The sequence below is a fragment of the Mycteria americana genome, chromosome 3 (assembly GCF_035582795.1).
Source record: "Mycteria americana isolate JAX WOST 10 ecotype Jacksonville Zoo and Gardens chromosome 3, USCA_MyAme_1.0, whole genome shotgun sequence".
NCBI classification, from domain to species: domain Eukaryota; kingdom Metazoa; phylum Chordata; class Aves; order Ciconiiformes; family Ciconiidae; genus Mycteria; species Mycteria americana.
The window spans coordinates 81,462,505-81,483,629 of record NC_134367.1 but is presented as its reverse complement, the minus strand read 5'-3'; the positions used below and the strand labels follow the sequence as shown (position 1 = coordinate 81,483,629).

The 21,125-nt window shown below is 33.6% G+C and overlaps 1 protein-coding gene across 1 annotated transcript in view; it reads left to right on the top strand.

Moving 5' to 3' along the window:
- Nucleotides 1-21,125, top strand: part of WDR27 (WD repeat domain 27) — a 155,547-nt gene that overhangs the window by 17,495 nt on the left and 116,927 nt on the right. Inside the window, exons 14-20 of the mRNA XM_075497174.1 lie at nt 148-219; nt 1,438-1,541; nt 4,466-4,555; nt 10,448-10,569; nt 11,173-11,306; nt 19,219-19,316; nt 19,624-19,745. Of these exons, the coding sequence (XP_075353289.1) occupies nt 148-219; nt 1,438-1,541; nt 4,466-4,555; nt 10,448-10,569; nt 11,173-11,306; nt 19,219-19,316; nt 19,624-19,745 (742 nt within the window). The remainder of the gene's footprint in view (nt 1-147; nt 220-1,437; nt 1,542-4,465; nt 4,556-10,447; nt 10,570-11,172; nt 11,307-19,218; nt 19,317-19,623; nt 19,746-21,125) is intronic.

The following is a 21,125-nucleotide window of genomic DNA, read 5'->3' as shown; positions in this document are numbered from 1 at the left end:
AGTTATCTTGTCATCAATGTGTACATTATGTTACCTACTGACGTCACTAGTAGACATAAGAAGGAAGTAGGATTGTTTTTGTTTGAAATATTTCTCTCATGCAACATTTAATGTTTCATATAGGAGAGTCTGTGTTCTTTCTTGTAGAATGACCATGTTTTCTCCAAATAATAACCTGAAGAAAAATGAGGTATCAAAGTGGAAGACCAGTCATAAATGGTAGGTAATCTAGCAACTCCATTAGAGGAGGAACAAATTAAAATGAGGATAAATACAGTTCTATTGGAAATATGGTTTGTAGCTGCTTCTCTCATTGGAACTTTTTAGTTAGGAGTATCACTGGAACTAAAAGGCTTTGTAAATTTGCTATAAAATGACTGCAGCAAGTGATTCAGATTATCAGACTATCAATTACATTTTAGTAAGTCTTACATATAAAAGAAAATATACACATCTATTTTCTTAGATTTTTGTTGCTAGGAAGAAGAACAGGTGCTAAATATGGTTGGAGGCATAGTCACAACATGTTCTTAAGCTGCAACTCTAGGCAGAAAAATAACTGAATGTGGCACAGTGAGACTTAGTGATTTCAGATCATGTGCCTCATTCACCCCTAAAATAATGTTAAGCTAACGCAAGCTTACTCTAATGGATTTAAACAGAGTATATGTAATGGTACAATTTGACCAGTGGATTAATCATCACTGTGGACAAAAAGAACAAAAGTTTTTTTAGAGCTGGCACTTTCCTGTTAATTGGTGTGGTATGTTATATGGGGATATTACACTCATTTTTTCTCTTAAGTATTATATAGAGTCTTTGTTCTATGTAGTACAAACATAAAAGTAAAGAATGATTAATGCCATCATTTTTCTCTTTTTCAAAAACTTTCTTAAACACTTAATAGCTCAAGACTAAGTTTTTGTAATCCTTGCACACATAGGCAAGCCTTTAGATGAGCACTTCAGATAATTTCAAGATTGGTTTGCGCTATTTTATGATAGGTTAAACTACTTAGCACTTTAAGTTTTGGGTGGGTTTTTTTTAGTATCTTGTTAAATAGATGATCAATGTAATTCTTATTTCTACATATGGAGATATTTTTCATATTGTTTATTGTCACAACAAGGTAGAGTTTGCATTTTTAAAATACTTTTATTAGGTATGCAACTTAAGAAGTTTGATTTTATGTAAAAGTCCATGTTAATTCTTGATCTCATGAATTCATAACAGTTGGTGATAGGAGTAATTTCAGTATGACAATTTAAAATTCATTCTGCCTCTTATCTTGGATTTATCATAAGTTTTCCAGGAAATATTTATGTAACAATGTTTAGAGTAGCTCCCAAAGCACATTTATTTCATAACTGAAATGAAAATGTAGTGGTTTTAGATATCTTAATATTTTTCCCCTTTCTCTTTTTTCCTTCTTTAAAGTAAAAATAAAGAATATCCATTGGAAAGTTCTCCTCCAATCAAATATGAGAAAGAGATATCTGTTACTTGTAAACCAACCCCAATACGTTGCATTCAGTATTCTGGTATGTACAGGCTTTATAAAATGTACAGTTGTGCCAGTGTGCAGAAAGAAAAACAAAATTTGTGTGTCATGGTTTATTAAGGCCATGGATTTATTAGGTAAATTCCCCCCAAAATTTTTGGCAATACCATGTACTGTTAGATCATAATTTTTTAACTTGCAAAACCATGCAAGCTGCTAATACATATGCAAAAGGATTCTAATTCTTCTCTGATTTTACGTCTTGTTTCCTTTTGTACTTATTCTATGACTTTCCCACTACAACTTGAAAATTAGTAGTCTAACAAGTTCTTTCACTAAGGAATTTATTTTCTGAGATATTTACTTAATATCGTTAGGGTGTATTAAAAGCTGAAGTTCTGTTTCAGAAGAATCAGAATACTTCTATGTCTTACGTAAAGATTATTCCATTTTTATATATTAAATTATAAAAAAAAGAATTCTTGCATATAATCCAAAGAAGGGTATTTTTCTTAACGGGTTTGGAGAAGTGAGTCTTGTAATAGGTTTAGTAATTTTCAATCCATATAAATATTATTATACAGAAACTGCTTCTTAGATTAGCAATCAAATGTATTACCAAGTATATAATTATGTCAATGTACACTCTGCAAACCACAATATTTTCAAAGTATTTAAAAATGTATATATTTATAATATTTTGGGGACAAGAGCAACTTTCATCTTCAATAAATAAAAGCAATTAGATGCAATCAGTAACTTTTCTAAAACATATTCCAGCCATAAGTGTTCCCTAGAGAATGGGAAGAAATTATTTTTATGGCTCCTGAAAGAAATCGGTTGCAGAGAGCTTATTTCTAGGAATGTTATTGTGAGCTTAAAATTAAAGGTTCTTTCTTAGCAAAGAAAAGCATCACTATAGTTTTGATAATACTTTTAAAGTATAAATCCTCTTTTACTTACTCTGAGGAAGGAACATCTTTCTCTGTTTCTGTCTTTGTCTCTCTCACACACACGCACACAGGCTTAAACAACCACAGTTTAACAAAACAAGGTTTAGCAAAAATTGCAGAGATTTTTTTTCTTGGATTAAAACAATCATATTATTGTAAGCTTGTAAAGAGGTGTTCTGTTACTGTTGTAGTCTGTGTTGACCAGATGGTTCCTAGCTTTACAATGTATTTTCTGTTGCAAATTTGCAACTTGGAATTGCAACTTGGAACAATCTTTCAAGTGGTCTTTGTAAAGTATGAATCACAATAATTAATATTTATGTGCATCTTTAAACATAGTAGAAAGAAAATTAAATAGAAAACTTAAGTAAAACTTAAGAGGTTGTAAAGTTGCATTAATGAGTTAATGCAAACCTTCTTAGGTTTATTAAACATCCTTTTGTAGTATTGGAGGTGTTACAAGTTACGACCTTTTGCTCTGTTAGAAAACAGTTTTCTTCAGGATTTGAGATGATGTTCCATTAAACAAGCCTCCAAAATTCTATGCAAAATAATTTTCTCTCATTCTGTATGCACAAGAAGGTTTATGTATTGTTAATTATGTGTGTGTGACTTACCTTATATCACTTACCTGATATACTTACCAATCAGCTCTCATGATGAAAATACATACTGTCAAAACTTTAGGAAACACGGGGAAAATCTGTAGAAAAGCACCACCCTTCAGCTCAAAGACTTCAATACCTTTGAGTTTGTGGGGCATGCATTTTTGGGAATATTTTGTCCAGGACTACTTATTTTATTTTTGTGATGAAAATATTTAACTGCATTACTTTAGTATGTGCAATTACTAGTATTTGGAGAAAAAGTCAGCTGAAATATTGCTTGTCAGATAAAATGAAAAATATTTTTATGAAGTAGTTCTTTGCCAGTTTAATATACTGATGCATTTAATAACAGATACCAGAAAAAAAGATTCTGGAATGTGTCTCAACATATACGTCTACCCCATTATGTGTCCCATTTAAAATTCACTTTTAGTAGATGACTCTCAGACATTGGATATATGCATCTCATATATGTTTATATTGCCATGATTAATTTGGGAAAAATGTGTTGTGGAATATAGCATTCTAAACCTGCAATGTGGATGGTACTTGGACAGTGGATAGCAGTGGGTAATGTTGGTAAAGTCAAGCATGACTTATATTCCCTCTCCCTTTGTAAAGGTGCTCAGGAGATTTATGAAGGGGGTGTTCAGGTGGTACCTCTTTTAAAAATACTTTTCACAGTGAACCTAGTAGCATTGATTTGAATTCTGCACTTCATTTCCTTACTTTCTCTCACTGCTATCTTCTCTTGCTCTACCCTCCCTTATTTTTCCCATTGGTTCATATCTGCTCTTTATTATTTTAATTTTTTCAGGAAAAGCTTTTCAGTGAACAGTTAAATTTCACAAATCACTACCATTAGGTAGACATTAAGGGAGTCTGTCCTGTCATTGTGTGCCCCCGCTGATTACCAATATAAAGGAACAATCTGACTGCACTTGGATAGTTTTTAGGATTACCTTATGAAGGAAATTTATTGTCTTTAAGAAGTGATCCAGAATGACTAATATGTGCTTTTTATTCTAATAAATAAGAAAAGGTCATGTAACTTTAATAACAAGATACAAAAATATTAGTGTAAGGAAGTAGATTTAAATGACTTCTAAACATTTCTGCACTTAAATTTAGTAGCACTTTTTTTGTGAAAAGTGAATTTCTGCCTTGTGATGAATAACTGATTTGAGAATGTGTCAGGACAAGAAATTAATTGTGCACAAATTCCTACCAAATTCTGCAATATGAATTTATGATGTTCATACAAATTATGTGTTAAACATATGAAAAGAACATCTGGTGTGTGTTTTGTTGTAGTGACATATATGATTTTTATGATTAAAAGAAACAGCATATTAGGTCCTTGTTGCCTTCAAATATAAATCATTAGACACTCTTCTTTATAGGGGATGGAGAGATGCTGGCTTGCGGCCTGGCTGACAAGACTGTACTGATATTCAGTTCCAATCTCACTGATACATATAACGTTTTTTCAGGTAAATTTATGAATAATATTATTAAAGAAATAGTATATATAATTGGGTTTAACCCCAAATGGCATAGTAATTAAAATATTCCACTTACATCACCTTGAGAAGAACGGGGGAGAGGGGATACTGCTGATTCAAGATATAGAAGTTATTTCTCTGATTGGTTAATTTTGTTCTAGAATTAAACTGCCTACCAGATTTTCCCATTTCTCAGTTTTCTGGGAGGTAAATAGTAGTGTATCATGACATATATTGCAATCTGCTTTGTGTATGTTTATTACAATAATTAAATAGAAATACTAAAGCCAATATATTGTAATGATAATGCATGTGTATATTGCAATAATATATTGTAATAGATTGTTAACCAAAAAATTGACTGCGATGACTTGGCAAAAAATGTGTTTGGTTTGCAGCTCCAGACTTCTAAAGAGCAACTCTGAAAAAAAAAAGGGATTACTCCTATGGAGAAATCCATATCTGCAAAAGTGTATGCATGTGCAAACATCTGTGCATTCCTTGGAATTGTAAATGAGCCTTAAAAAAATGAATTCTAAATTTCTATAAGAACTATCTGTTAAAGTTTTAATAACAGTAAACATGATGACTTAAAATTCATATAGCAGGACTTATTTACTGTGGAAGTTCGTAATGGAAGATGACTGCCATTTACTAGCAGGCCTTAACAAGTATAAAAGTAGACTATTTTAAGTTATTTTAGACAATTATTTCTAAGTAAAAACTCTGATAACTGATTTCTGAAAACTGGATTTTTTTGAGTAGTTTGCATTGTATTTTATGGAAGAAGCTGTGGCATTGTGGCCACTAATGGAGGTAACATTACTGATATTTTCCGCTTTGTGTGAGGAAATTGATGAAAATATGCCTTATGGGCAGGGTAGTTAGGTCTTTTTTTTCACAATAGAAAGTTCATAAACTTTAAAAAATATTTTCTTCATATATTGCTAACTAATTTGGGCAAATTCATAGTGCAAGTTACATAAACTGCAGGCAGGAATAGTGTTTTGAGGTTTTATTGACATAATTTTGTTGCTTAGGTAGTAATGGAACAAAAGCAGTAATTTTGTTCAAAGGGACCCCATTTATCTGAAATATATTTAACATTGTTTTAGAAGATCAGGATTTCTAAAAAATGCAATTAACCAAAATAAATCAAAATTCTGTATTTCCTTCCCTTATTTGTTACAAGCATCTATAAAAATAATGATACAGTACTGCTACAGTATTTTGTACACAGCAGCTTAACAAAGTTGTGCCCAAAGAATTCAGTGTTTCTTCAGATTATTAACACATCTTTCTTAAGTAATCTGAAGGAGCTAAAATGTAAATGATTTTCAAGAACTTTAAAGTCTTTTTTTTTTTGGTAGCAGGCCTACTCTGAACATGAAGTAGACCATAAATGTTGCAAAATTATTCCATGAGGCTATAAATTATCATTGTACAGTATGTGTTCTGTAGCTGTTCTTTGCAGTTTGTCTTTTGCATTGCAGATCCAGCTTCTCTTTATGTAAACCGCTATCAAGCAGTTAGTCAGGCTGGTTTTACTTGAAGTAAAGAGTATTCTGTGAAATACTCTTTTTTGGACTTTTTTTTCACTGGAGTTTGTTTTTATGCAGGCTTCATTGATTTTGGACTGGTAATAGCTGGGTTTTATCTTTCTTTCATCTCTTGGGAAGATACAAATTTCATTGACTTTGTTGCACCTATACCTCCATATACTTGCTACGTACTAAATAATATGTAAGGAATGGCTCGATACTGGCAATAACAGAAAACATTGATTTTAACAAGAAAAAATATTAATCTAAGGAGACATATTTGAAAGCAGAAAAAAAAAGGTTAGAATTTAGAGGTTTCTAAATTTGAAAGAAAAACGTTAGTTCATGTTACTCTAAATCATTAAGAAAACAGTACTTAGGTTTTGACACGTTATTAATGGAAGGCTTTGTCTTTCTATGAAGTAAAATTAAATATTATGATTTTATAAGATATTTCAACATTCAGAGGTCCCTAAAATACTGCAGTACTCTGCAAAAGCAGGCTAATTTATTGTGATGAGAAGAGTAAAGTGACCTGCACCAAACTTCATGCTACTACAGAGAAGCTTTTTCTGGTGCCAGTAGTTAAGGTGTCAAGTACTAGTTCTTTGTCTTGCTTTAAAAAAAAATTGTTTTATTACTAAATTGTTCTTCTAACAATTGGCTTTGTTCTATTGGTTTTCTTAGGTTTTGCACTACTATCTAATTTATGTTGTTGGTACCTTTCGTTCTTTATTCTATGTCTTTTTTTATGATGCACAGTCTGAAAAGAAGTGTAAACCACATTCTACTTCAGGTTCTTTAGGTAGCATAAGAATGCAACCTGTGTATGTAGTTTTTTTCAAAAGCAACATAAATGTGAAACTGTCAGATACTGTACTGTAGGTGAATAGGAACGCAAACCATCAGTTATGTGCTTATTTCATTCATGTAGTTCTTCTGTACAGTTCAGATTATCATGAAATCACCTATTTATTTTCTACTTTAGATGCCTTTGGTTTTGAAGAGTCATAATAAATATATTTTCTTTTCATTAAAAAACATGATGCATTGCTCTTATTCGGAGCTGCAATCAATGGTAATGTAAAAACTTTCCTTTTTCAAGAAATGGCAATGATATCTATTCTGTTAAAAAAAATTCAGTTTCAAGGCAGCATTAACATCTGAATATAGCTGATTATCAAAAATCAAATTTTTATAATGCACCATCAGAGAGGAGTGGTATAACAACAGCAATTTTGCCATAAGCCTAATATATTCAGTTTTGTTCCCTGAAGTGCCCAATTCCAGTTTTAAGTAGTTCTGCATTCCAAAGAGTGTTAGCTCTTCAGGTGTCTGTGTCCTATAGTGAAGTGCAGGTAATACTGGCCAGCTTTAAAAGAGTTACAGCCATCATGGACTTTTTGAAAAAGTCTTTTTCAAAACCAGCTGCGATCCTTCTCAATGTGCTTCAGGACTGGGGAACCCTGAGTAACACCTGTTTTGAAGCTTACTGGCCTCTTGCAAGCCAGCTGGCACCTCCTTCACTGGGCTTTGGGATTGGGGGACCTGGAGTGCAGAGATTCTCAAGCTTTTTGCATGGCTCTTCCAATTTTCCAAACCTCAGATTTTCCTAAAGTTTCTCATGTTCCTTACCACTTTGGAAAACTGTTTTGTATATTCTGGTAAGGTTTTTTTTGTTTTGGTTTTTTTTTCTTTAATGCAGATAATTCAAGGCTTCCAAATGGTTTTACAAAACCAAAGCCCCCAAATAAATCTTTGTATTGAGAATAAAATAAGTATAGTACTCACATATGTACTTATCCAGTACTTATGCTGTTTGCTGGTGAAAATTCTACAGGTCTTTGGTAACTGGGAATTAAAATATCTTGTTTGTAAGCCTTTTTATAGATATGTTATCACAGAAGATCTTAATTGCTGAGATAAATTGATTAGCCTTCCTGTAATGTAAAGCAATCAATTTTTTTTACATAAAACTTGTGTTGACTAAAGAGAAAATGTGCACAAGAGGGCAGCATAAGAACTTCGAATGTTTTAAGGCTAGGTGAAATTCATCAGACTTCATCTGGAAAAATTAGAATAATATGAGCCAAAGTTTGTTAATTTTGTTTGACATGTTTTCTTCTTTCTTGACCTTTTTGATCAGCTTCAATATAATTTTAGATCAAATTAATAATTTTAGCTTCTGGATGATGTTTCTGGCTTTTGAAGTTCTTCGTAAGTTTCTAATCTTGTTTTTAACTGTGTGACACCAAACTGGAAAGTCTGTTTTTTGTAGAACCTTTTTGCTATTAACTGGAGATTATAATACTTTAAACTATGATTTTTAAACAGGCAGTTACTTTTTTCAGTCTAATGAGACAGTCCTGCAGAAGCTGTTGCAGTGGCATGTTCATTGTGTTTTTACAAAAACAGCTAGCTCAGTAATAAAAGCCTAATGAATAAATAAAGTATTGCAACTATTTGCAAGGTCTTAAGTGGTTTCCAGATCATGTTTAATATAAAATTTCATTATAATATAATACTCAGATTCTCTTTTCGAATAATTTTGTATCTTTTCTTAAATTGAATTTCAAGGATGTTTCTTGAAAATGCTCTTCCAATAACTTTAGAAAATTAGAGTCAGAATTATCATTATCTGTAGATAAATTAGATTGGTGATTCTTTTGTAACTGCTTATATTTTGTGTTTTAAAACACTGGCCTTTGACAAAGTCAAAGTCAGGTGTTCTGTTGCTGAGACTTCTACAATAAGTATTTATTCGCCATAGCTGTGGTGAGTTCCTTTACTGCCTTATGTGATAAAATCCTTCTGGATCTCAGTAGCCTTGCCTTCTTTCCTTTTAAAGCATCATCCCATCAATTACATTGTCTTCTTCTGGAATATATGGCGCTTTGCACCTGTGTAAAATCAGTTGCTAAGCACTTGAACTTCAGCATTCAAAATTAAGTTCATATGAAGCCTGATTCAGATCCTGAAGGCCGTCAATGCTAGAGTAACTATCCTGGGATTCAGGATTTTTCTTTGGGCTGAACCTTTCTGCACCAGTACATTTCTTGCAGGCCCATGACAAAAAATAAACCAGTCTTTACAAGCTCCAGTGTGGTAACTTCAATTTTGCTGGACTTCCAACCCTCTGTTATAGGGATGGACAGAGACGAAGCAATCTAGGATGAAACACTCAGGACAGTTTATTAGTCAGAGCAAAATAACACATGATCATCAACACTGTGGGCTAGATGCCAGGTTTTGGGCCTCTCCATGAGCCAAATACTGGCTAACAAGCAGATGCAGAGTGCTGTGGTCTTTCATGACGACCACCCTATTTAGCCAATTGGGTATAATTGCAAGTCATAGGGCTCTGGACCTTAACCATCCCAGCTGCGCTTTGAAATATTTGGTAGCCATATTGTCAGTGATGGTTTTTTTCTTCACTCTGTTACCAACAAGAGGATGAAGTCAGATTAAATTATTCCCTGAATATCCCCTTTTTGGCTAGTCTTTTTCAGACTGATGTTTGGACCTCTGTGCATCAGAAGACAGCTTTTCCAGACTTTAGAAGCTTGACTAGAAACATTAGGAGTTGATGGTCAAATTTCTATTTTCTGTGGAGTTTTTTGCAACAGTTTGGAATAATTTTAATCCAATTCAGCACTTCACTCTGAGACAGTCAGTATTTAATGAAAAAGATCAGAAATACAACTGTTAGCAGCAAGACTCACTATTAATGACAAGAACCTTATAACCACTTCTGTGCTTCTAATTCAGTTTGGTGTGTAGATAGAATTTGTTAATATTACTGTGACAGTAAAGATCTGTGAATGTGTTTTTGTTGTTAACTTGAAGTAAGTTTATTTGTTTGTTTGTTATATATTTGTTTAGAACTTTTATAGTTCTAGTTGAGTCAAATCTGAATTGCAGAAAGCTGAAGAAATTTTAGGTACTAGTTTTTATTCTTTTCGAATATGAATGTCTGTAAACAATAAATATGTCTTTTATATTTGTTATAACATTTTCATACGAGGTCTTTTATAGCAATGGAGGCAATGCCATATAAATGCATATGAGATTTCAGGTAGAATAATTCGGTATTTCTCTGACCTTATTTAGTTTTGTGAATCTTGATTATTAATAAGAGACATTTTTCCATGGTTTTTGGTAGAAGAAAAAATCAATAGCTGGTTTACTGTTACCAGTTTTAATCCAAACATTTGAAGCCTTTATTTAAAAAATATTTTAATATTGTGTATAATTATATTAAAACAATACAATTAACTCTGGAGAAATGTATAAATGCAAGAAATGAGCTTCATGATATTTCCATTATTATTTTTATTAGGTCATGACGGTGCAGTTAACTCTGTTGGCTGGAGTCATGACAAGAAGTGGTTAGTTTCTGCATCAGAAGACAGAACTTTAAGGGTCTGGTCAGTCTGCAATAATGAACCTGCCCTAATTCTGGTAATTAGAAACTCCTGTCAGTTTGGTTCGCAGAGGACATTCTTTTGCACTTTCATCTGCTTCCATTTTAACAGCTCTGTAGAAGGAACATAGAGCCTGATTTTCAGAGCTACTGAGTGGTGGTGATTCAAACTGATGCTATGATCTGGGTGGTCTCCATTGACTTCAAATTAGGCTTTTATCATGACAATTTATGAAAAGAAAAAAACCAATCTTGGTAGACAAAACTAGTGGGCATGTCTGGAAGTTTTGGTTTTATTGTCTGCTCTGTATATTCTATTTTCATTGACTCAGCTCTGCTTGACTCTATAGTCTATTCCCCAATACAAATGGAAGTTTAGAGTATGAAGCTAGATTGTATTATATTCAATTGACTGCAGATACTATTATCTATTATCTATTATCTGCTAACTAATTTAAGTAGAACGAAAACTTTATTTTGAGATTAATAGACATCAAAAATAGGAAGGGCCACTACATAGCAGGTTAACCTCCTGGCATATGGTCAGGATAATAGGGAGACTATGCCTTAACACCAGGAATCTCAGAAAAAAATATTCAGTATCTTAGAATCCATTCTTGATAATTTATTTTGCATTTCAGGGCAAAGAGAAGTTCCATAAGACTGTACGCTTTGCACAGTTTTATTTTATAGATACATTTATATTGCTGTGTTGTGGAGCTGAATTTCATCTATTAAGTTTCCATCTAGACACAACCAAGGATGACCTCAAACGGTGAGTAAAATTTCTCATTAACGGACCAGTGAAAGTACTTGTACTGTTTGATCTGGGATGTTTTGGGTGGTGAGGTGGGGTGGGGTGGGGTGGAGGGCAAGAATATTACAGAAGAAAAAAATTGAACAAATAGTAAAAGCTAATTGTAAAAATATCTTTGTTCTCCCATAATAGAAAAAAAATTGAAATGTCAAATAATTTTTTATAGTGCATACCTTATCTGGTGCAAACACAGTTTTACTATTACTGTTACCATTTGGGACCTTCTGAGCTTTACCTTCTGCCTGTTTACATCTTAGTGTGCATTAATGTCTTAAGTTATGTTTGAGAAGCTATTGCAAATCTTTCTCTTTTGGGAATATTTCTATATACTTTTTCCTTCTGAGACTCCAACATGCTGCGACTGTTTTCTTCCTTCTCTGTCAAATGGAAGTACAGCACTTTCATAATTTTTACTGACTTTCCAACTGTTATATTGTATCTAATTACTTATCCTATTTTGTCCCTGTGTTTCTTCATTGTAGGCATCCTTCTTTCTGACTTGGAATAAATTATTTTATTAAATGTCTGATATACCTTTTCTGTTCTTTTAGTTTATAATAAGAGCTAAAACTGTCCTTATATCCTTTTCTAAGTTTCTCTGCTCTTCATTTGCTTTTGCTGGTTTTCAGCAGTATTTGTGTATATAAGAGTTTATTATGTTACATATATATATGCATGTATATATGTATAGGTTTAGACACAATAGCATTTATAAAAACCTTGAAGAGATATTTTTCTTTGTCTGATATTATGACTTTATATTTTGAGTGGAAGGGCAAACAGAATTAAGGTTACAGCACTGAAATCTATCAGTTGATATTGTGAATGGTGCGTCCTATCTGTTCATGATATTAAACAGTATTGGGCTGCATCCTTAGATGGGAGAAACTGGACTATTTGCTTGGTAGATTTGCCACTGCACAGAAAAACATACTAAGCACCAGCTTAAATATGTTTTTGAATAGGAGTGCTTTCCTGGATTGAGGCATGAACCTGGTAGGTGGAACTTCACTGAAACTTTAAACAGTCATACAGGAAACAAAAGGAGAAAAAATGCCAAATTACATCACTCTTTTAAAATACACTTTTCTAGGAACAGAAATTCCTTCTTATTTGGAAAATAGCTAATGGATTATGATCTAAGTTCTGTTTATAAATTCTTCAAAATGGTTAATTAATTGTGGTTTTCAGTCACCTGCTTGGTTTTACAGTTAGTCTACTGTCATTTGTGATTCCTTACCTTCCATTTTTGGTCAAAATCCTTAATGGAGGGTGTTGCTGTGGCTCTTATTCACATTATTTTAGTCATATACTCTATTTGGACTGGGAATATAGCAAATAGACTGGAAAACTAAATATAAAGGAATACAGAATTTCCTGCTTTGATTTTATATTATATACGTTACATTAGGAGGGTAAAACTAATTAATAGAATAAAATGAAAAAAAAATACTGAAATATAGAAAAAACTTCTTTTGAAAGGATTTTTTTTCCCCTTGACTTTCTTTCTCATAACTGGTTCCACAGAGGTCTCATGTTCTGAAGTGCTTACCCTGTAGCAAAGTGTAATAGTACAGGAGGAACCTGGAAGGCAGGAAAAGTGATTCTGGTTCCCACTTTTGCTTGAAATCTATTCATAGCATAAACAAGTAATATTGGGAAACTGAGGTAGGCAACTGCTTCTCTCATACCATTCTTAACTCTTAAAATTTATACATGCAATCATGGAGGAACTTAGAAAAAGAAGATGGAAAATGATATTCTGATCTTTTAGATCCTTCCCTCTTCTGATTATTTTCAGTTTTAAGATATAGTTAAAAATATTTTTTCCTTCTACTTGTGGGGCCTTAAGCTTTAATAAGGAACTTTTATTGTAGTATATAATGTACTGGCTCTAGATTTCTCCTCTTTTTTTTAATAAATACGCATGCCTCCTAGAGGAAAGTATCCAGTAACCTGACGAAAATCAATACTGCAGTTACTGTTGTGGAAGACTGGTCTGAACTACCTTCAAGCTAGTTAGTTCAGAAACTAAAGGTACTATGGAACTTGATGGAATTGTAGAATCCACTGAAGCAGTTTTGCAAGGACTTGGGCACTGAACATCACCTGTGTTCCGTGTTGCTCCAATTGCTTTGTTAGAAGCATATACAATCCTGGCTTAAAGCTATTAAAGTATGTATGTGGGGTTGTGCTTACAGCAGAATTTTGTTATTACCATGCTGTCAGTGCTTCTTGATGCATTAACAGTAACTCAAAAATACGCAATTAGACTCTCTGGGATATTAGTGTAATGCCAAAAGACCAAACGCACAATTGTAGACATTACAACAAATCCACAGACCAGTCTGAGGCCTGGTAATCTATATCTATAAAAAAAAGTATTAAAGGTTAGTTTGCTTTGATGTTATCTTGTTAATTCCCTCCAGTTCATTTCCCAGCATTTCTTTCTTTTATGGAATACTGCATCATTCCTTTTGTTTCTCACAACACTCTCATTCTGCCTTCTGAGTCAAATTTGGAAGAATGCTTGAATGGAACTGATTCAAGAAGCAGCTAGATCTAACCCCAAAGCATGCTTTATACCCTTAATTAGAAGGGCATGGCAATGCAGTCTGGCTAACCAATAGATTGCTACTGTATTTCAGAGGTGAAGACAGTACAATGACAAATCTTATCACTGTTTCTCTGTGCAGAGTTTTCAAAGAACTCCCCATAAATATTAATTAACTAAGCATCACAACAACTTAATTAAATGGTTAAATATTGGTTCAGTTTTAAAGGTGAAACTGAGAAGTGGAAATAAGAAAAAGAATGTTATATTCCTTATTGGCTTATTTAAATATATCCTTATTTACAAATGCCATAGAGGAGATTTATTGTAGCTTTGGGAATAGAATACAGATCTCCTGACTTCTGCTTCTATGATTAATCTCAAAATGATTCACAACCTGAGCAAATTTCTTTACCTTCTCCAAAATTACTATTGAATTTCCACTCTCATCAGCAGTTGTGCATGCTGATATGAAGTGTAACTATTTGCTTCTCCGTTTATTTTTTTTAAATTCTTAATTACTTTTAAGTCACATAAGAATTTGAGCAGAACAAAACATCTATGGGTCGTTACCTCATTTTTATTGTTTTATGTGTTGTTTTGAAGATCAGCATGAGCAATTTGAAAGGAGTTTAAAAAGGTGAAAATTGTGTTGCAGTAACAGAAAAAATGTCTTTTAAAGACATTATGTTTAGCAACTGGTCGTAGTAATCATACATACAGTAAGGGAAGTAATGATAAAATATCTACTCTGATGAAATGGGAAACTATACCAGTGCATATTATAGATGGTAAAGCAAAGGCCATGGTAAGTGAGTTTAAAATTTAGCATGCTAATGATACATAGAAGAGTATTCATTTCAGGTATTTCTGGAAAGTTAATGTTTAACAGGATACTTATTTTCATGCAAACCACTTTAAGCCAGTTTAAACTTCTTAAGTAAATGGGCTGCACAGACCTGATTCAGCAGTACGATAATAAGAATATTCTAAGCTTGGTTCCTTTGAGCTTTAGCCATCAGATCAAAGAACTTAAACACTCTTTGTTTTTTGTCAGGAACAAAATGGAAACTAGATGAGAAGTACTTAAGTTATAAAATGAATTCTAGCAACATTCTAACAGCAACCGTCTCTAAATGCTTTAAATTTTCCCGTGCTTATCTTTTCTTATGTCTAAGATTCATTACATAGGGTCAGTGAATGACATCCACCCTCTTCTGTAGTATAAGAGAGAATATTTTTCAGTTACAATGAATTCTAAGCATTCCAGAAGATGAAGTGATTCTTTTCCTTTTCATGTAACTGATTTCTTATTTTACTGAACTCAAGGCTGTGTCTGGAAATGTATAATGGGACTACTATTTGAAGATTAATTTTTACAGTGCATATAAAAATGTTTTTAATAGCCTGAAACCTTATGATCTGTTATACTGATGATGTTTGTCATCTGTCACTTAGTTTTGACTTTGTCATGTGCAGCCATTTTCCTTAAAGTTTTAAATGTCAGATCTGCATCGAGCTGGTTTTTTTGGGTTTTTGGGAGGTTTTTCTTAGGTGCCTATTTGTCTTCTGGTTTTAGGATAGTAACATACTTCCATACATTGAAGTTTTCTGTCTGTCATCAAAATGTTTCTACTTTATCTGGGTCTCCTGAAAAATGCTTTTGAAAAGGACTTCAAATCTGCTGGAAAGTAGACACATCAGTCTCTGCAATCATTGCAGGAAGTGTTTGTATCTTAGCATCTGGTTTTATATTTTATTTCTGAAGATATACTAGTCTCCTGAAGATAACTATATACTGTAAATATATTCCACAAAAATTATTACATCCCCAAAGTATGCGGGATATAAGAGATTACAAAGATTAGTCATTTACACTGTTGTCAGAATTCCAATGACTGAAGGCATTAAAGGATGACAGAATTGTAGTTTTGAGTATATCAACACAAATGTGATTTTATTTGGATACCTGATCTATAGGATTGTCAGCTGACATTATGTGCTGCGCATAGAATTGGAGACCTGGAAAAAATATAGTGAGAAGATACTGTCATCCATTTTTTTGCCTCCATCACAAGCTTTTCTGTGGCTTGAGGAGGTGTTGCTCTAATTTAGACAATTTTTAGGGCACGTTTATGCTACAATAGTCTCTCCAGTTGACTTGTGAGATGGAATTTTGCCTATATTCACTTCACACTCCTTCATCTGTGCAGCATTTTCTAGGGCTTGTAGTGTTTTGTAATAGCTGAAAACAACTTCACAACTGTCTGTGACAGTGCGTTCATATTGGAAACCCTGCAACAAAGGAATTAGCTTTGCTAATGGCAGACTGTCAAATTTATCTATGGAAAGTGGCCAGATCTAAGATGGAATTCTTATTCTAGTTGTATATAATTTTATTTTCAGAACTTGCTTCTGATGGGAAAATAAAATTCTTTTTTCTTTCCTTTTGAAGATTTATCTTATTTGTTATTATCTTCTTTTTTTATTTACAAAGTAACCCTTGTTACTGTTCATGGAAATCTGTTGATTTTCTGCAGACAAAAGCACAGTTATTTTGTTAAATGCGCCTTCTTACTGATAAGTTGTAATATCTTTCAACAATCTAAAAAGCTTTTTCTTTGTGTGCTCTTCACACCTTTATCTTGATAAGCATTACAACACCTTCTGACCTTTACCGGATTAATTCCTCTGATTAATTCCTCAACAAGCTCTTTGTAAGATATATAACAATCTTTTCTATAGCAAACAGGAAATTATTTTAACTTAAAATGTAGATTGTGCACTTTTGCTTCCATTTCAACATACATTTTTATTCTCAAATTCTGTTCTTATATATTACAAGTGAGTGGCATTTAAGCTTTTGTCTTGTGTCTGTTTGAATTATATAATAGCTTTCTTCCACAATCTGATCACCTACCTTCTGTGTTGCCTGTTAATTCTTAGTTTATGGAGGTATTATTAAAGCAATAAAAAGGTAACCCAAATTGTTACATAAACTTTAATCTCTAAGAGGCAAGAACTAATGTACAGTGTCCAGCTCAGAGTGTCCACAATGCCTGGCTGAATTTTAGTTGACTTGCACTTTGAATTGAATTTGTATAGGACATGTGGCAAATGCATTGTATCCAAAAAATATAAGGTCTTAAATATACTAAAATTCCTCTTTTTTTGCTAATGGGTACTCTTGTTCTAGTCTTTTTCCTCTGTTACTTAGGTTCGTTTCGTCCTAACTTGTATTTAATGAATCTCAGTTTACTGTGTTGATTGAAGATTTGCTTTCTAGGTGAAATTCTGTCTGTGAAACACCCTGTGAGGTGTTTATCTATGTAGCAGACTGCTCTGCAGAAGAGAGACGCTTCAGCTAACTCAAAACAATTGTTCTTACATTTGGGAGCAATCTGTTTCAGTAAGCCTCTTTAAGCAGGGTAAATTAGACCAGAGGAAGCTTCATGCTTCCTTCATTAGATTGTTCCTATTATCTCAGTCATCTTATTTAGTTAGCTTGCATATCTTTACCCAAAAAAAGGAGATAAATCAGTTGTTCCTGCAGTCTACAGCAGTTTATTTTTGTAGTTTACTTGAATAAAATACTTCTGGAAACCACAGAATGTTCTTGGATTAAATTGCAAAACACTGTATTTTACCTTCTGCTTCACCATCGCTGCTGAAGTAGCTCTAATGTCTACCTAGAAAATCTCAGCAGATCATTGTTTGAGGGTGACAAAAAAAGGCAAAAGGAAATCATTAACCATTTTTCTTTTGAACTGATCCAGCTGATAAACATGTTGCCTTTGTCGAATGATCTCAGTTTTGCAAACTTTTAGCATTGTTGGAAAGAAACAGTAATTATTCCTACAAGTGTGTCACACATGGACTTTTGTATCGTCATTAGACACATGCTAAAATGGAAGTATAATACTTACAGTTACATTGGAATTATTTGGCTGCATAGAAGTGTCTGTATTTAGAATACAATGTAGAGATTTTGAGTTATTGCAGTGTGTTGGCGTTCGCTGGCAGCTAAGCCCCCACCCAGTTGCTCACTCACCCAGTGGGGTGCCCCAGTGGGATGGGGGTGAGAACTGGAAGGGCAAAGGTGAGGAAAACTCGTGGGATGAGAGAAAGACTGTTTAATAAGTGAAGAAAAAAAGAAAAAAAACCCAAGTGATGCAAAAGTAATCGCTCAGTAGCTCCCACCAGCAGACCAATGCCCAGTGAGTCTCTGAGCAATGGCTACTTTAAAAAAAACTCCTCCCCCTAGTTTTATTGCTGAGCTTGGCATTAGAAGTTATGGAATATCTCTCTGGATAATTCAGGTAAGTGGTCGTGGGTATGTCGACATCTGACCTCTTGCCCTCCCCCACCCTACTCACTCTGGGGACACAGTGAGAAACACAGAATATCTTAACGCTGTGCAGACACTGTTCAGCAATAGCTAAAACCCTGGTGTGTTATCAACACTGTTTGGTCACAAATGTAAAACAGCACCATACAAGCTACTATGAAGAAAATTAACTCCACCCCAACCAGACCCAGTACAGTTCTTAACAACTCTATATTCCTTAGGTGACGACTTCTATGGAAATCACACTCTTCTTGCCCAACATATCCATATCCATGGACGAATGTTTTCTGTTGACTTTGGTAGATTTCAGATCAGATCCATGTTGTCTGTGCTGATACATTTCAGTAAACAGAAAGATCTAATCAGACTGAATCACAACACGGTTCTGCGTTGTGTGATATAAATAAGTCTGAAGCCATTTTAGAGGGCTTGGCATGTCTGCAACATCTGCATGGAGCTGGCAGATATCACATAGGACCTTGAGGAGTCCAGTCTATGTTGGGAAGCCAGATTTCTTTGATAGTGTGTGATCAGCCCCTTATTCTGTTCCCGAGTGGAAATTATTCTTTCCTCACTGTTTTCTCCTCATCTTTTTCTTATTGCCCCTGTAATCAGCACATGAAATGCTATACTGAAACTGGTGGTATTTCTGGTTTTTGATCATAGGTACCTGGCAGATTTTTTTTCTCTTCAACGTTTTCAATACACATACAGGATTATTTTAATGTTTTGTGTTGATGGAAGATCTATCTTAGGTATACAAATATCATGTTTCTTTTCATCCAAATAATTTTTTTTACCATTTTTTTTAATAGAGTTCAGCAACAAGTCAAAAGGTCTGTGGCTTTAATTTTTAATAATGAAAGAAAGCATTTTGGTTTGTTTTGTGATTCCAATGGGAGTTTACTGGTGGCCACAAATCATAACTTATTTCATTAACACCAGCATTCATTTGATGTTTTTTGCAGATACAAACAGAGAAGTGTTTGCAAATTGGTACAGAAATTTCCCATGGCTTCAACAGTGGAGATTACCAGCCTTTCAGCAGTAAATGATTTCTACTCTTGTATCCTTTGTATTTCTTATTTTCTTTATAGTTCTTTGGACTTCATGACATGGAAATAACTTTAGTTAAAGTAATTAGCATTTGATTCTTTACTACTCTTTTTCTATTAGAGTAAAAATGCTGTATTTTTTTGTGATATTGAACTTCAGCCTTGGACATACATTTTTTAAGACTGTAAGATTTTTGGTGCTGCTCATACTGCACTAAATACAACAGAGTCCCGATATCTATTTACCTGTCATTTTGTCTATATATATGCTTTTTTTCCCTGTAGATAAGTTTAACTTTAACACAGAGAACTGTACAGATATTGTACTTACAGCTGGCAGCAACCGAGCATTGGAAGTTTTTGACCTCAATGCAGGCTGCAGCACAGCAGTGATACCAGAAGTTCATACTAGATCAGTCCATCAGATCTGCCAAAATAAGGTATATATTTTATTGAATTTTGTTTGTAGTACCACTACAACTCCATCAACAAAGAAATTGGAGGCTTTTATATGTTGGGGAGGATGGACAAGGTCATAACTCTGTGTGATAAAGGCACCCAGATCTCATTTGTTCTCCAGTGGAAAGCAGGGAGCAGTGAGAATGACTGAACAAACTTGCTATTAGGGAAGTGTATATTACCCTTTGCCTTACTTGTGCCACACTGTAATACTGTAGTTCAGCAGGAACTTTTCCTTATGTAACTGTTCTCCTCTAAAGTTGAATCTGAAGTAATCTGATTTATTCTGAAACTTCAGAAACAGCAAACAAAAAAAATAATTGCTCAGTACTGGAATAGACTCGATGACTTAAAACCCCTCATCCTTGCTCTTTTTTTTTTACTTGGAAGATTGATTTCAATGTTCAAAGGTCTTATGATACCGTACATGCTGGAATGCCTACTGCCTTAGGTTTGGTTGAGTATGGTTCTTCATTCCCAGTTGGAAAGTCCTTGCTTCTGTGGGTTTAAAACAGTTCCTTATTACTACTTTTGTATAACTCTCTGTGGGTTTTCCTGAGAGATGTGATCTGGTAAAACACTTAAAATTGTGCTAACTATTTCAGTACTATTTGTAACGCATATAGGCTTAAAGTTCTGGCTTTTCTTTTTGCTTGGTCAGCTTAGTGGCTTCAGGTTATTTAATCAAGAAAAAATTTAAAGCTGTGGGCAAATATTCACTTAGGAAAAAACCTATAGGTATGTGGTATAGCAAAGAAAATTGACCATTTTGGGGGAAAATTATAGATCAAGTTCTCTATTTTTTCAGTTATATAAAATTAATACTTTAGATAAATCAATAGGAAAACTATACATCAACTATTTTGTTACAGTTGTATAGTCTAAAGCTGTTAGAGTAAATATAACTCTGCATTTGCATTAAGATAATATGCTAAAATATTTTATAGACTTATAAAAATATGCAGAATGCTGTGTGTAAATTACATCCTGTTTAAAGTGTGAAAAACATTGGAATCTAAGGTTAGCTAATGATGAGGCGTGGTGCAATAGAAGCAAATCTGTGGAGTGAAACAGTTGATGCTGAAGATCCAGTGCCTACACAACAAAATTTATGAAGGCTTTCCTTTGGACTAGTCGTAGTCTTGTCATGTGGACTGAATGATCATTAGTGATTGCAATATATATGTTCTTGAAGTGCATTTTCTGGTTTAGATTCATGCATATCAGTTCCCATGTTCCAAGACTGCTTTGTGATGCTACCTGGACAGCAGTAAGTGGGGACAATCAGGAGATTTGTTCTTTAAATAAATAAATAAATAAATAAAATCTATTTAGAAGGTCTTGTAAAACACTAAGGAAGA